At 53.7% G+C, this 15,994-nt stretch overlaps 1 protein-coding gene across 15 annotated transcripts in view; it reads left to right on the forward strand.

Annotated features, from left to right (window-relative positions):
• The window catches only part of Card14 (caspase recruitment domain family member 14), a 38,841-nt gene that overhangs the window by 11,591 nt on the left and 11,256 nt on the right, over positions 1 to 15,994 (forward strand). For 6 of the 15 annotated variants that reach the window (XM_010618546.2, XM_033767801.1, XM_033767802.1 and 3 more), the window contains exons 2-11: positions 370 to 589; positions 3,425 to 5,292; positions 6,436 to 6,573; positions 7,796 to 8,121; positions 11,293 to 11,460; positions 12,406 to 12,525; positions 13,017 to 13,142; positions 13,772 to 13,927; positions 14,493 to 14,588; positions 15,779 to 15,921. In XM_010618546.2, coding sequence (XP_010616848.1) covers positions 4,683 to 5,292; positions 6,436 to 6,573; positions 7,796 to 8,121; positions 11,293 to 11,460; positions 12,406 to 12,525; positions 13,017 to 13,142; positions 13,772 to 13,927; positions 14,493 to 14,588; positions 15,779 to 15,921 — 1,883 coding nt within the window. In that variant the 5' untranslated portion in view covers positions 370 to 589; positions 3,425 to 4,682. Of the gene's footprint in view, positions 1 to 369; positions 590 to 616; positions 1,211 to 3,424; positions 5,293 to 6,435; positions 6,574 to 7,276; positions 7,309 to 7,795; positions 8,122 to 11,292; positions 11,461 to 12,405; positions 12,526 to 13,016; positions 13,143 to 13,771; positions 13,928 to 14,492; positions 14,589 to 15,778; positions 15,922 to 15,994 lie in introns of those variants that run through there. The other 9 variants (XM_010618543.3, XM_010618545.3, XM_010618558.3 and 6 more) reach the window with 5 other exon arrangements.

The following is a 15,994-nucleotide window of genomic DNA, read 5'->3' on the forward strand; positions in this document are numbered from 1 at the left end:
GGGATGCAAGGATGGTTCAACATATGTAAGTCAATAAATGTAATACACTGTTTTAACAAAATCAAGGACAAAAACCATATGATCCTCTCGACAGATGCAGAAAAAGCATTTGACAAAATTCAACACCCATTCATGATAAAAACTGTGGAAAAAATTGGAATAGATAGTCTATATCTCAACTTAATAAAGGCTATCTATGAAAAACCAACAACCAACATCATATTAAATGGCCAAAAACTGTGACTTGTTACTGTTGTTTAGCAAAAGCAGCTTTCACATCCCTGACTGCCTCCGAAGAAAATTCAGATCAGGCTCTCAAAGAGTAACAGGTTTTAGAGGCCTGGGAGTTCGCTTGTGCTCTGTCCGTAGGTAGTCACTGTCTCAGAAAGACTGGTCATCGGAGGAGAGCCCACCCAAATGACCTCACTTCGACTCTGTCTTCAGAGACTTATTCCCCAGTAAGATCGTATTCACAGAGGTGGGGAATGCAGCACATCTCTGGGGACACAGCCCTCAGCACCCCATCTCAGATGCATCGATTCAGCGGTGCCCTGGAGGAGACCAGGAATGAGCTGCTGAAGAGAAGCAGGTCTGAACTGCCTGGGCCCCTTCTCTGGCCTCCACCCCTCTTTCCAGTGGTTCTTCTGTGTGGGCGGACTTAGGGGAAGGGTGGCCCTTGGTGACTTTGAGTCACAACCATGCTCTTCTTGGCTTGCAGGGTTCAGGGCTTGGAATCAGTTTAGAAGTACGCTTCAGCTGCGGGGAGTGTCCATAGTACTGAGGTCTTTTCTTCAGGGATTTCTGGCATAAGAGTTTATCCCTTTTTTTTTAGTGGTGGTGCTAGGGTTTGAACCCAGGCCTCACACGTGCTAGGTAAGTAGTCCACCACTGAGCTGCACCTCAGTTTTACCTTTCTTCTTAAAGGCATGTTTATGCGTGCACACAGCATACTTGGATCATTCCTACTGTTTTTTCCCCCTTTACCACCTGCATTAGCCTTTGGTGACTGGACTTTGATTTTTAGAACTGGTCACGTGGTTCACAAGAGCTGTAACTTCTTCTTGGAACTAGTTTGGCTTCCAGCCCTTCCTGTCTAGCCCAGTCCCACTAGTGGCCCGCTGGGAAAGGAGCCAGTGGCGCCCTGGCTTGGGCAACCTGGAGCAGAGCCACTGCCAGGCGCTCACGCAGACATGAACCTGAACCTCTCCTGGTGAGTGCTTGCCGCAGCCCGGGCTCTGGGGACGGTTGGTGGAGTTGTTCATGGAGTCAGGATTCTCCCACTATCATTCCCCGGCTTTTAGATTAGAAGGCTTGATTCGCTCTGCTCTCCAAATGTTTTTAATGTACAGACCTCTTGGAGCAGCATCGAACTCTGCCCAGGCCAACTTGTCATTCCAAAGTGAAGGGATCAAAACAAAGGAACTCTTGGGCTCATAAATGCCCCCACTTCTGCCCAGAGATGCCGAGGGTATCTGCACAACACTGTGTGACAGAGGAAAACTAGAAAGAGCCTCACATCCTTCCCCAGGAGGATCGCTACCCTGGCTGTGTTTCCTTCAGGACAGCTCTTGGCTTAGAAAGGAATCTGAGTGAACAGAGCTGCAGGGGCCAACGTGATAAAACTTGGGACTGAGGGGTGGCTCAGTGGCACACCACTTGCCCAGCAAGCCAAGGCCCTGGTTCCATCCCCAGCACTACCAAAAATAAGTAAGTAAGTAAAATAAAAAAAAGAAGAAGCAAGATCAACCTCCAAACATGTACTGCCCTGTGCAGGATGATAGTACTTATGTAAAGTGAGAGCTCATAGTAAAAATACTGTCTATATAAAGTTACTGTGCAGATAAAGTATCACACAAAATTACTACCAACATATCATGCTGCTAGTCACATCTGCCTGGAGGAGATGATGTGTAAGATAGCGGTTACCTATGGGTGCAGAGTGGGGGAAAAGGACAGAGGAGGAGGAGGAGGCACCAGCTGTCTCCTTACACTGCCCTCTCTTCAGAGAAAACCTGAATCGCAAAGTGCTGAGACAGTGGACTCTACGTGGTGGGTGCTGGACTGTTTGTCACACCATCGGCAGGACCTTCTTCCAGGCCTGAGACCGTCCACAGTCTATAGCAGTCTCACAGTGTTCGGATGGGTTACTGGGCTACTGACCTTGAGCAGCGTGGGGAGGCAGAAAGCAGCCCCCCAGGGGAACACAGCTGTGAACACGGCTCACCTAAAAAGCCCAGAGGCTGAGCAGGTGGCCCCAAGCCCCACCCCAACACAAAGTCTCAGTCCTAGGCTGGCCTGCCTGTCACCCGCAGGGCCACCGTCCAGGGCTTGCTGGCTGCACTCTGTCCCGACAGGGCCGGACCTGTGAAAGCAGGGGTGGAGCCTGCCCTGCTTCCCTGCCACACCGGGACCTGTCCATCCTGCTGTGTGCTCTGTTTCTTTGCCTCGTTTAACCCACAGAGCCCACCACCCTCTGTCAGGGCCTTTCCTACAGTGTTGTCTCTTTCATTCTTAGAATTCTCTTTTACAAATGCCATTCCGCAATGCCTTCCTGACACCCCCACCTGGAGCTGCTGTGGCGAACGACCACACCCCGGGCGCCTTCAAACAGCAAACACTTATTCTCTGGTGGTTCTGGGAGCCAAAGTCTGGGATCAAAGAGTCCGCCGGGCTCCATGGAGGCCTCCTTCCTGGCACTCCCTGATCCTGAGCTTGTGCTCTTGGCTTGAGCGATGTCCCTCCCTCTCTGTCTCCCTTGTCACTTGGCTTTTTTCTCAGTCTCTGTCCCTCCTCTTCTTGGAGGGGCACCAGTCCTTGGCCTTGATGCTCTCTGTAATCCAGACTGACCTCCTCTTAAGTACTCACATCTACACAGCGTTTGTTTACAACCCCGGTCACTTTCTGAAGTCCCCTGGATAGACAAGGGGACGTGATCCAAGTCACTACACCTGTTTTTTAAGGAAGATTACTCCAGAGAAGACGGTCTTCTAAAAACTTCAAGGGTCGGCTCCACCCACCACCTCCCTTCCACTCCCTGAATAAGAGGCCAAGCCTTTTCCATTCTGAGAATTTTATTTTAGGAAAACCTGAGTGTTTAAACACCGTGACATGAGCCTTATGAGGGTTCAACATGCAGCCATTCCTTTCCTGTGCTCCTGGCCCTGTACCCCACTCCCCTATGTCTTTGGGACCTCTGTGCCCTTTAGCCACCCACCTCAAGCCAGATGACTCTCACTCACCTCTGTCCTTTCTTCTACCCTCTGTCCGCACATTCTGGAGTTCATGGTCCAGAGAAGCCAGTAGTCTTGCTTCCACTGCTCACGAATGAGTATAGAAAGCAGTATTTCCAGAACTCAGTGCCACTTGCATCACTTTAGATGAACTTTTCAAACATATTTACTTATTTTATTTTTTTTTAACTTAGGAAAAGCTCCAACTGACCAAGAAAGGTAAGATTTTGTGATTTTGCTTGGGGTCAGGTTAAACAGATGGTTCACTAGGGCTTATGCAGATGTGGAACCCAAAAATGGCAAAACCTGTAGAGGTTGTTCTAAAATGACTGAAGAAAGGGACCCGTAGTGGGAGAAGGAGTTCCTTCCAGCTCCCTGACCAGCCTACAAACCAAGACACAGCCAGCCTCTCTAAAGCAGAGGTTTCAGAGCTCCGTGGTGGGTGTGAGCCTTATCTCAACACCGCCCTAAACGCCCCTCCGGCTCCATGGCTGGATTCAGATCTAGGCAGGTGCTCTCACCCCAGCAGGTGACATCACAGCCACCACTAGAAAGGACAGGGAATGCCTCCCTGTCTAGCTTCTGACCAGAAAGGGCCTGCCAGACCCTCACAAAGTGTTATTCCCTCCATAGAGAAGAATCACAAGTGCTCACCACACTGATAAAAACAGTGTGCTTTCCACATGCACAACATCCCACAATATGTCTCTTGACTCTACTCACCTGACTGCCGCCTGACCCCTTCCAGGCAACACCCACCGCCAGTAGACACAGAAACACTTCTGGCTGTTGGACCCAGTATCCAAATGCTCAGGTTTATTATAGGGCAGTTTCTTGACCTTTATTTTTTTCTTTTCTATTTTTTGCAGTACTGGGGATGGGAACCCAGGGCCTCACACAAGCTAGGTGTGTTAGTCAGTTCCCTGGTACTGGTACAAAATCCCTGATACCTGTAACTCAGAGGGGAGGTTAATCTGGCTCATGGTTTCAGATGGATTTGGTCATAGCTGTCCCAAGGGAGAAACAGAGCACAGGAGAACAGTGCCAGAGAAGAAGGGGCCAGGGACCAAAAGCAGCTCCCAGAGTCACAGCCCCATGACTCATCCAGACACAGCTAGAAGTGTGCTTCCTTATCTCCTAGGCATCTCTCGAGCCAATCAAATTGACAATCAAGATTACCCATCACACCACTGAGCCGCAGCCCAGCCGCTTCAGCTTTGTTTCATTATCACCCCCTAAGCAGTCCTTTCAGACAGCTTTTCCCTAATAGCCTTCCCTTGAAATACTGGTGTCATAAATACATTGTATATTCTGTTCATGTCCATCTGTGCCTTGAAGGGCATAAAACTTTCCCTAGTTCATTGTCACCCCTTTGGAGGTCTCCTTCAATACCCCCTTGAATTTGGATGTGCTAGGCCCTTCCGAAATTTTATGTTTGTGGGGGTGTAGGGGATGTTCTTGGTGCTGGGATCAAACCCAGAGCCTCGAGCTTGCCAGGCAGGTGCTCCTGACCTGACTCCTAACATCATGCTCATTGGGTCAGTGAGGTTCCTGACCAGGATCAGCAAAGGGCAAATCGGATCTGCTAACATCAGTGGAGCCACTTCCTCTCTCTGTGCCACAGGGCGGGGACTTGATCTGACACCTGACCCAAGGGTGGCTTTGCCCATCCCTGGTTGTGAAAGCAGGACTGGGGTGGAGGCGGAGTGGGGATACTGGGGATGTCCACTGTGCCCTCTGAGTTGGTTGTTCCCTTTTCTTCCAACAAATTGGGGAAGTGGATTTGAACGCAAATCCAGCGCCCAAGGCGTTGCACTGATTGTCCCCTTGCAGAGCCCCGCCTGCCGAGCCATGGCGGAGCTGTGCCGCACGGACTCCACACTCATGGCCCTGGACGAGGACACGCTGTGGGAGCTGATGGAGAGCCACCGCTACAAGATTGTGCGGAGCATCCACCCCAGCCGTCTCACGCCCTACCTGCGCCAGGCCAAGGTGCTGGGCCAGCTGGATGAGGAGGAGGTCCTGCACAGCCCCTGCTTCACCAACAGCGCCATGAGAGTCGGTGAGTCCGGGCCGGCTCCGCACAGCCCGGCGGCACAGGACTTCACCACTGCAGAGACAGAAGTCCAGACTTTACAGAGATTGCCCTGGTCTCCTAGGGCAGCCCCAACAAACGACCATAATGTGTGGTTTAAAACAACAGCAGTGGAGCTGCAGCATAGCCTAGTGGTAGAGCACAAGTTTCCTGTGCGAGGTCCTGGGTTCCTCTGTCAGCATCAAGCAGGGGGGTGGGGTGGGGACCACATAGCAGTGGATTCTCTCAGTGCTGGAGACCAGAAGCCTCCAGTCAAGGCGTGACTGCACTCACTTCCAAGGTTTCGGGTGTAGTCCTTAGTGTTTCTCCGAGCCCCAGACATTCGCGGTATTCCTTGGTGGCCACACTGCTCCAGTCTCTGCCTCTGTCTCTGTGCCTTCTCCTCTTCCATCACATGAGGGCACTTGTCACTGGGTTTAGGGTCCACCTGGGTATCCAGGATGATCTTATCTTGAGGTCTTCGATTTAATTACATCCCCAAAGGTCTATTTTCCAAAGAAATTTGTGTCTTTGGTTGGGGGGGGTACACTGCTGTTCAACCCACTGCTTAAGCCTTGGACTCAGTTCTGTCTTTCAGGCTGGTTTATTCGTCCAAAGCAGGGGATGCTGGCGGCAGGTCTGGCCCATGGAAGTGGCAGCTATGAACATATAATGCGTGTGCGTGTTGAGTCATGGGTCTCCAGTATGGGAGGGATTCATCCAGGCCTGATTCTAGCTGAGGAGACAGGATTTGGACCCCGTGTTTGGGATGCACCCAGGCTCCCTAGGGTCACCTGCGGGGGCCTCACGGGCTGCTATCTGCTATTTCCTCAAGGTAACGACAGTTCTCAGAGCACGGTGTTGGGACCACATGTCTGCACATGTCCTCATTCTGAGTTGCCCATAGTAGTTGCTAATAAATGCAGACTTGGTCTCAGCTGACTGAGTCATGTGATGGTGTGTACAAGGGCAGGGAGGACCCAGCCTGCCCAGGAATCCCAGAGAACTGCTTTTACCCCCATTGCCAGATGCGCAGGGATGTCTCCACCTCGACCTCGCTCATGGGAAGCCGTTTGGGTGTGCACTGCATCCTTGGTGGCTCAAGGATGGCTCTCTCCCTCTCTCCTTAAGGGCATCTACTGGATTTGCTGAAGACTCGAGGGAAGAATGGCGCCATTGCCTTCCTGGAGAGCCTGAAGTTCCACAACCCGGATGTCTACACGCTGGTCACTGGCCTACAGCCCGACGTGGACTTCACCAACTTCAGCGGTGAGTGCTCGGCCTGCGAAAGAGTGGGCAGGGCCATCCGGAGTTGGGGGCCCCACCTGGCCTATGCTGGCCCAGGGTTCTCCTGCCTCCCTCCAAGCAGGGGTCCTGGCCTGAGCCTCCTGCTCCCCCACTCACCACACGGGGAAAGTAGAAGAAGGAGCCCTGACCTTGGATTTTTCAAGCTCTGGCTTCTGACCTGCATTCCAGGGCGCAGGCCAAGCTTTTACCTTGCTTGAGACACCTCCCAGCCTCCCAGCTCTGGGGGAGTCCCTTCCCAAGGGGAAAAGGGAGTGGTACCTCCTGCACTTTACCACCTGACCCAAGTAAAGGTCATGCCTCCCTGGTGGAAGATGAGGCCATTTGTGTTAACTGAGTGATTTTAGGCCACCTGTGGGAGGCACTGAAAGATGCAGGTATTCACAGCACTCAAAGTGGTAGGCGCCAAGCCCTCTCCTCCTCATCAGCCTTGCACTACATGTTTATGTCAGAGTGCAGTTGCGAAGGTTCACATCTATCAGTGTGTCTTCCTGGAGATGGCATTGAAAAGACTCAGCTTTATCCATTCAAGGCAGTGCCCACCTGTAATCCCAGCCATGCGGCAAACCAAGGCAGGAGGATCAAAAAAGTTCAAAGCCAGCCGAGTGTGGTGGCGCACGCCTGTAATCCCAGCACTTCGGAGGCTGGGGCAGGAGGATCTCTGTGAGTTCAAGACCAGCTTGGGCTACATAGTTCCAGGTGAGTCTCAGCTACATAGGGAGACCCTGTCTCAAAAAACAAAACAAAACAAAAGTTCAAAGCCAGCCTGGCCAACTTAGCAAGACCTCATCTTAAGAGTAAATAAAAATTCCTGGGATGTAGCTCAGTGATACAGCCCTTGACTTTCATGAGTGTGGTCCTGGGTTCAATCCCCAGTACCGTGCAAAAACAAAACAAAACAAAACAAAAGAGTGAGTTAGTTTCGAGGCACCTCAGCATGTGAGAAGGAAGCTGGGTCTGGCCTACTTTTCACTGGAAGGGGAAGAGCAGTAATCCCTGCGCCAAAGTCATGCCATGCTATTTATTTAATTAAAATACAAAGTCTGGTTCAGGCTGGAGCCTCAAAAGGAGCCATACAGGTTGAGGCTGTTCCTGGTTGGGTCTGGGCACAAGACTCAAAGGCACAGGAGGCTGGGGACAGGGACCAAGGGCAGTGCCACAGCCTGCCTGCTGGTTTCCCCGGCAGGCCTCATGGAGACGTCCAAACTGACTGCGTGCCTGGCCGGGGCCATTGGCAGCCTGCAGGAGGAGCTGGCCCAGGAGAAAGCCCAGAAGGAGACTCTGCTGCAGCAGTGCCGGCGGCTGCAGGAGCGCCTGGGCTTGGCCGAGGCTCACGCCGAGGGCCTGCGGCAGCTGGAGGCTGACCACAGCCGTATGAAGCACGAGGCCAGTGCCCACTTCCACGAGGTACTGAAGCTGAAGGACGAGATGCTGAGCCTCTCCCTGCGCTACAGCAATGCGTTGCAGGAGAAGGAGCTGGCCACCACGCGCTGCCGCAGCCTGCAGGAGGAGGTAGTGGGATGCCAGTGCTTGCGGGTGGGAGCCCCAGCCTGACCGCACTCCTCTGGGCCTTGGCATGTGCCGGTGCACCCGCCCGGAGCGCCGTCCCCTCCTTGGCCAGCACGTCCAACTCCCCAGCCGTGGCTGAGTCCTCTTCCGGAAGCTGACTCCACCTCTCCCCAGTGGCCGCCGGGGCCCCTGTGCATAGCCCAGAGCCTGGCCTTGCCCCAGAATTGCCCATACCTGCCTTGGTCTGGCCAGCCTGGCTGTGAGTCTGGGAAAGGCCTGGCCACTCTGTGCTCCACATTACCAGGCCCACCTGGGAGCCATTGCCTCCCGGGCAGGGACACTGGCACCCCGTCACCTTTGTCCTTCTCAGTTGGTTCTGGGCTCAGGCCGGGAGGATAAGATCATTGTCAGATCAGGCCTCCTCTCCCCTGGTTGGGTGTTTCACACGTTTTCTGGCAGGGTAATGAACTTCGAGTGAATTTATAAGAATTCTTTAAGTATCAAGGATGTCTGTTATTGTTTTGACATGTGCTCCTTGCTTTTAATTATGCTATTTGCTTGCATTTATCTGTTTATTTATTTGTTGTGCTAGGGATTGAACCTAGGACCTTTGCACTGAGCCACATCCTCAGTTTTATTTATTTATTTTTGTGACAGGGTCTCACTATGTAGTTCAGTCTGGCCTTGAACTCACTATGTAGCCCAGGATGGCCTCGAATTCATTGCAATCCTCCTGCCTCAGCCTCCTGAGCGCTGGCATTGCAGGCCTGTACCACCACACTGGCTTCTATCTTTGTTTTAAGATAGGGTCTTGCTGAGTCCTTATGTTGCCTAGGCTGGGCTTGAATTTGTGATCTCCCTGCCTCAGCCTCTCCAGTAGCTAGGACTGCAGGTGTGTTATCACCACACCTGGATCTTTTGTTTGCTTTTGAATTTTGCATTTTATTTATAAATAATTACAAATTTATTTTTAAAATTTAAAGTAATACAAAGAATACTCCTGTACCCTTACTTTCACACTTGTACTGTCTCTGTCTTTTCACCCATGCACACAATCAATCCCGAGTTCCATACCTTATGGCTCTTTGTTCCCAGATTTCAATGTGTATTTCCTAAAAACAGAGTATTCTCTCAGATGAGCACAGTTATCAACTTCTTCAGTTTGCACTGATTTGCACTTCTTGTCCACTCTGCAGCCTGCATCCCTATTTTATCACTGACCTGCGCCCTGCCCTGGCCAGCCTTCCCCTCCGTCTGGGGTCGCACATATTACCATGCTGCCTGTTCCGCCTCCTTCCGTCAGAAACACTCCTGCCCCCTCTGTGTCTGTTACAAGACGGATGTTTTTGAAGACAGCAGTCTTCTCCCCTTATTGTTGCTTATTTGTGTGTTTGTCTTGTCTTTGTTTGTTTGAGACAGGGCCTCGCCGTGCAGTTCAGGGCAGCCCCCAACTCCCAGCAGTCTTCCTGCCTCGGCCTCTTGCATGCTGGGATTACAGGTGTGCCTGCTACACCTGGTCCTTCTTTGTAATAGACTACTCACTTGCGTGTTTTCTCATGTCCACCGTGGGTGGGTGAGCTTTTTGCATCTTTGGCTTGGCCCCTTGTGGCCGATGCTGGAGACCCCCTGGTCCTGAGGAATGAGCAGACCACCGCTCTGGGGTGCCCGTTTCTGCACTGCAGCACCATTTCCCGGCAGCGGTGGGTAAGCCACAGAAGGGAAGCGCTTCGAGACCCGCCTTGCCCGTCGTTAACTGACGTTTCCCTCAGACTTAACTGTGCTGCTTCCTGGCTGAACCCATCTTGACCCGAGCAGGGGCAGACGCTGCCCATGGCGCCAGGTGGCCTCGGCCTCAGGCTGGGGGAAGCGCCTTCCCCTCTCCCCACCATTCGGTCTGCTGTTGGCGCAGACTCGGGGGCCCTAGGGTGGCCAGTGGTGCGTTCTCTTCTTTAGTGAGTTTATGCTCGAATGACCACAGACCTGGCCAGCGGGAGTCCTGCAGCCTGCTCCGGCCCTGTGACAAGGCTTCGTGTTTTCTCAGCGCTGACTTCCTTTCTAGCACTTAAGAAATTCCAGGATCGTCTTGGCCCCACCTTGCCCCAGCTCTGGGGTCCTCCTAGAAAACAAGATCTGGGTACTTGGCCCTTGTCAGCAAACATAGGGGAGGCATATGTATAACCACACATCTATGTTCATGCACACATGCATGTAAACACATGTACACGCATGTGCATCCGTGTGCATATGCCCTCAAATACAGGTCCACATGACCCACACTTGTTTCTCATATAAATGCGCACGTCTTATGTACATGTAAATGTGCGCGTGTACACATGCTCACACATAGAAGTGCACATGTCCACGTGTGCCCACACGAGCACACACATGCGTATGGTACACTTACGTGCCGTGCACGTCCCTCTCCATCCATGCGTACACGCGTGCCCGGGTGCGCCCACACATACCTCTGTGTGGGCACACCCCGTCTCCATTCCACCTGCCCCGGCCCACACCCTCTTCCTCTCCTGGGAGCCAGGGTCTCGGCCTGTGCGTACGTTCACTCCCTGTCGGGATAGTCCGGGGGTGGCTTCCCCAGCTTCCCCTCTCCTGCTGGCTTGACTTTTCTCTTACTGATTTGCATGAACCCGGTTCCCTTCGTGTGAGTCGAATGTGGGAAGATTGTGTAGCCAGGAAGCACGCTGGCTAGCGTCACTGCTGCTGGCGACCAGGACAGAGGAGCCGGGTGCTGGGGCCCCTAGGTCTGCTCCTGGGCACCCTACCAGGGGTTAACTTGCACCTCATCTACAGAACGAAGCTAAAATGCCTTTCTCCTCTCCTGAGGAATTGGGTAAAACTGCACTTTAGGTTGTTTTAATGTATTGATTTTTGAATATGTGTTTAACTTTGGAGTACTGAGGATGGAAACCAGGGCCTTCACACTGAAAAACTTATTTTAAAACAGGATCTCACTAAGTTGCCCAGGCTGGGCTTGAACTTGTGGTCCTCATGCCTCAGCCTTCCAGGGTGCTGGGGTTATAGGCCTGTGCTACTGTGCCTGAGTAGATACCTTCTTAAATCTTGAGCGCCCCATCAGGAGGAGGGTGGAGAATCCGCACGGCTTCTGCTCTGGTGGAGAAACCACTCGGCTTGTCCTCCTCCCTCCTCCCTGGACAGCTCTACCTGGCGAGGCAGGAGCTGCAGCGGGTGGACATGGTGTCTTCCTGTGAATGGGAGTTCCGAGAGCGAACCCTGAAGATGGCCAGCACCCTGGAGTCAGGGCACGAAGAGCTGAGTCGCCTGAAGGAGGAGAACGAGAAGCTCCGCTCGCTGACCTTCAGTCTGGTAGGCTCTGGTTCCCTCTGGCCTGCGCTGTAGCAGGCACTGTCCTCGCCAACAGCGGGTGGCTCCCGGGCCTCGGCACTTCTGACAGGCAGTTTGCTAAGGTGAGGCCAAGAACCAGGCAAGGGAAAATACAGGCCACCCTCTTCTCCCCCGCAGCCCCAGACAGTGGCTGGACATGCATTAGCATGTCCTACTTGGCCGGTTCGATGCTGCGCAGTGGTTTCCGAGATGATTGGGCTGGCCATAAAGGATGGGGTCAGGGGAAAGAAACCATCCTGTCCAGAAGGCTTTCTGCCCTCCTGTCCCCTCCTGAGCATTATTGGGAGTAGAGGAATTGGTGGCATTGAAGCCTGGAATTATGCTCACCATGGATTGATTGATGTTTGTTTTGTACCAGGGATCAAACTCAGGACCTTGTGCTTGTGAGGCAGGTGGTGGTGCTACTGAACTAAATCTCCAACCCCTTGATCAACTGATTTTTGTTAGCTTTTTTTTTTTTTTTTGGTTCTGGGAATGGAACTCAGGTCCTTGCGCTTGCAAGGCAGGCAGTGGCACCACTGAGCAACATCCCCAACCCCTAACTGATTTATTTTTGTGACAAGATCTCACTATGTAGCCCAGGCTGGCCTTGAACTCATGATGATCCTCCTGCCTCTGCCTCCTGAGTGCTACAATTACAGGCGTGCATCGCTTCGCCCAGCTAGAATGTTTTAAAGGAGGAATTGTCATCCTAAGAGGTTTTCAGCTTCTATCACTCACATCTCCTTGACCTATATGATCAGAACCCACACTTTTTCCATGGCCTTCCTCTTGCCTAACTGGTGTTAATAGGCGACACTATCCATCCGCACACAGGACGTCTCCCGTGCTGGACGACGCTCGGCCCGTTCTCCCCAGGGAGGCATCTGGGGAGGGTGGGTCATGGGCCGACATCCTTCTGACCAGGTGGAGAAGGACATTCTGGAGCAGAACCTGGATGAGGCTCTGGAGAGCAAGCAGGAGCTGGTGGCCCGCATCCACTCGCTGCGAGAGCGGGCTGTGGCCGCGGAGAGGCAGCGAAAGCAGGTGACGCTGTGGCTGCCTTCCTGGGACCCGGTGACCCTCTGTCTCCGAGGCTGGGCCGTGTGGAGGGGAGGTAGATCTCTCCACCACACTAGGGTGAAATAATTTTGCTTACATATTTTGCTGGTCCGCTCACTTGTTCCTCTGTAGTGAGCACCAACTCAACAGCTCAGAGCAGAAGTCACAGTCAGGCAAACAAGGGGTGAGACCCAGGGTGGTTTTAAGAGATTGGGAAGCCCTGTGAGAGCCAGAGAATAGGTGGAGAGAAAGGAGGCAGGGGAAGAGAATGAGGCAGGGGGTTAATCTGTGTATTTGAGAACATTAAATACAACACAGCTCTGGGTACAACACACGCACGCATTTCAGTGACTGAGTTCAATGCAATCCACATAGCAGCCCCGCAAATGTTCCTCTAAGCCTGGCCTTGCGGGGAGGGGATGGACTTACCCGCCTGTGGAGCCCCCGAGCCCGTGGGTCCTGTCTCTTCTGTCCAGTACTGGGAGGAGAAGGAGCAGACCCTGCTGCAGTTCCGGAAGACGCAGGTGGACTGTGAGCTGTACAGGGAGAAGATGAGCACACTTCAGGGCCAGGTGGCCGAGCTGCAGAAGGAGCGAGACCAGGTGACCCTAGGAGGGAGGCAGGACAGGGCTGGGGGCGTGGTGCCCCACCCACTGGGCCTCTGTGGCCCCGCTGCCCCATGCTGTGTCTGAGGGGTGCTGCTTCAGGGAAGTCTCAGGCTCCACCTGTTCTTGAGGGTCTCTGGTTCCACATTTCATGGTCTCTTTCCATGGTCCCCATGGGGGTTCTTAACTCCCCCATCCTGCCCTCTAGAGACGTGTACAGCCACCTTCCCTGACATATGCGTGGCAGAGGACAGTGTGAAAGCCCATCCCCAAGAGTAAGTTTTATTAAACCACATACAGCTGGGTGCAGTGGCGGCTGCCTATGATCCCCGCTCTCCTCAGGCTGAGGCAGGAGGAAAGTGAGTTCGAATATTGCCTGGGCAACTAACTTAGCTAGACCCTGTCTGCAAAAGGGCAGGTGCTAGGGATGTAGCTCAGCAGCAGGGAGCTGGATTCAATCCCAGTCCTGGGAAAACAAAACAAAAGTTTTTACAAATTGGAGTGAGCTCTGGTTAGGGTGTGTTGGGTGAGCTCACAAAGAATGTGACAAGTAGAGCCCCTGGGCCCATTGGCCCGGTCCCTTACTGTCTCCACCCACTTGTCCTATCTGTCCTGTCGGGCTATAGGCTTACGCTGCGAGGGACGGGGCCCAGATGGAGATTTCTCAGAGCCTTCTGGAGAAGGACTCCCTCCGCAGGAAAGTCTTCGAGCTCACGGACCAGGTGTGTGAGCTTCGAACTCAGCTGCGCAAGCTACAGGCAGAAGCAGAACCTGTGGCCATGGTGAGTACTACGTGTCCCAGGGTCGGGTATGATGGAGTCTCCCTTCCCTGCCAGGGGTCACCACAGCCCAGCCCTGCCTCCTCACCCTCCACAGGACGCTCCCACATCGACTATGCTTCTAGTATTTGTGTTATGCGCGCGCGCGCGTGTGTGTGTGTGTGTGTGTGTGTGCATGTGCATAAAAGATGGGGGGGGGAGTCACCAAAATGCAAGCTGTGACAATTCTGAGCATGGATGATGGGTAAATTTTATTTTCTTCTCTAATTGGTTCTGTTTCGCTCTCCTTTTCCTATGTAGGTGCACATACATATACTGTATCATAAAGATTGTTTGCATAGCTAGCCAGTAACAGTGTACATTCTCTATAGGAAATGAAATGCTGTTTAGCACATCAGGGGCTTCCAGCTTCCCCGGTGTCCCCTGCTCCAAAGACAGGGACAGAACTGTTTTACCTGGATGCTGCTGAGGGCAGGGATGGCAGGGCAGGTACCCTGGTAGAAAGCCCCCCGCACCCTAGGGGACCCTCTCTCCTGGGCTCACAAGCCTGTCTGGCCATCTCTGGCAGCCCAAGCAGGAAGCTGAGCCCAGGGCGGCCTGTCCACGGGGAAAGCAGAGGCTGGCGCGGATGTACGCCGTGTGCCCTAGGGAAGACACCGACGAGGTACGTGGCTCCTGCCGGGCTACCGTCCTGCGTGTGCAGCCCAGTGTGTGCCCCATCAGTACTGCTGCAGGCTCCCTCCACCCTGAGCCCGGCAGCAGCTCCCGTGTGCTTCAGGGAGCGGGCTCTTCCTGCCTCTCCCAGCCTCTGGCTGCTCCTCACAGTCCTCTGCTTGGGGCTCCTTCCTCCAGTCTCTGTCTCATCTTCATGCGATGTTGTGCCCTGTCTGCGTCCACATTCCTCTCCTCTTAGAAACTGCCAGTCAGGCTGTGTGCAGGGGTGCACTCTGGGAGGCCGAGGTTGGAGGATCGTGAGTCTGAACCTAGATCTGGTGGCTTAGTGATTTAGTGAGATCCTGTCTCAAGATAAAAAACTTTTTGGTACGAGGGATCGAACTCAGGTCCTTGTGCTTGCAAGGCAGGTGGTAGAATCACTGAGCTAAATCCCTGACCCAGATAAAAAACGTTTAAAAGGCCTGGAGAGGGCCAGAGATTTAGCTCTGTGGTGCCACCACCTGCCCAGCAAGCCCAAGGTCCCAAGTTCGATCCCTGGTACCAAAAGAAAAAGGCCTGGCTGTGTGCCGCCACAGCCAGCATGTGGGTCCCTCTGAGCTCCCCTTACAGCCCACTCATGCAGACTGCCTGCCCTCTCTTGGCGCCCTCTCCTGGCTCCCCCTTTGTGGGCTGTGTAGCCTGCTGCTTAGGAGCTCCCTCTGCAGTGTGGTCTGTCTGTCCAGAAGGCGCCACACACACACACCTGGCTCCTCTGCCACTTCCTCCAGGAAGTCTGTCCGCCTTCTGCCCTGCCGGTGTCACCTACATCCCCGGTGTGACCGGCTCCCCTCCTGGTCTGCGTTTGTCCGCTGGTCCCCCAACCTGAGCACAGTGCCTGCCCTCAGGGGCAGGTCCACACCGGCGAAGGCCTCGCATGTGGATTCAGCAAATGTGTTCATATCCACTGTTCTCGTCAGTGTCTGCTGTGGCCTCCAGGAAGCTCCTCACAGCCGGAAGCCCTGCCTCTCTGGGCCTCATTGGCTTTACATGTGACGTGGAACTGAGATGCCCATCTCACACAGGGCTCCTGGGAAGCCATGATACTAAGCCTGGAAGCAGCCCTCAGGGAACGCCTGGCACACAGAGTAGTTCTCAATGCCTGTGCTCTTCCTTACCCTCCCGCGCGGCTCTCTCTTCCAGTCCCACCTCTGGGAGGACCTGAGCGCCACGTCCAGCCGTGAGCCATCCGACAGCTTCCGCTCCAGCAGTCCTGTGCCCCCCAGCCAGCAGTCCCTGTACAAGCGGATGGCAGAGGCCTTCCGGGAAGACCCTGAGTCTTTCAGGTAGAGTGGGATGTAGCTCACGGGGGATCCAGCGAAACCCTGGACCCTCTGGTTGTTGGATGCGGTTGCTCAG

This window comes from Fukomys damarensis, unplaced genomic scaffold, assembly GCF_012274545.1.
Source record: "Fukomys damarensis isolate Sample0158 unplaced genomic scaffold, DMR_v1.0_HiC HiC_scaffold_23, whole genome shotgun sequence".
Classification (NCBI taxonomy): domain Eukaryota; kingdom Metazoa; phylum Chordata; class Mammalia; order Rodentia; family Bathyergidae; genus Fukomys; species Fukomys damarensis.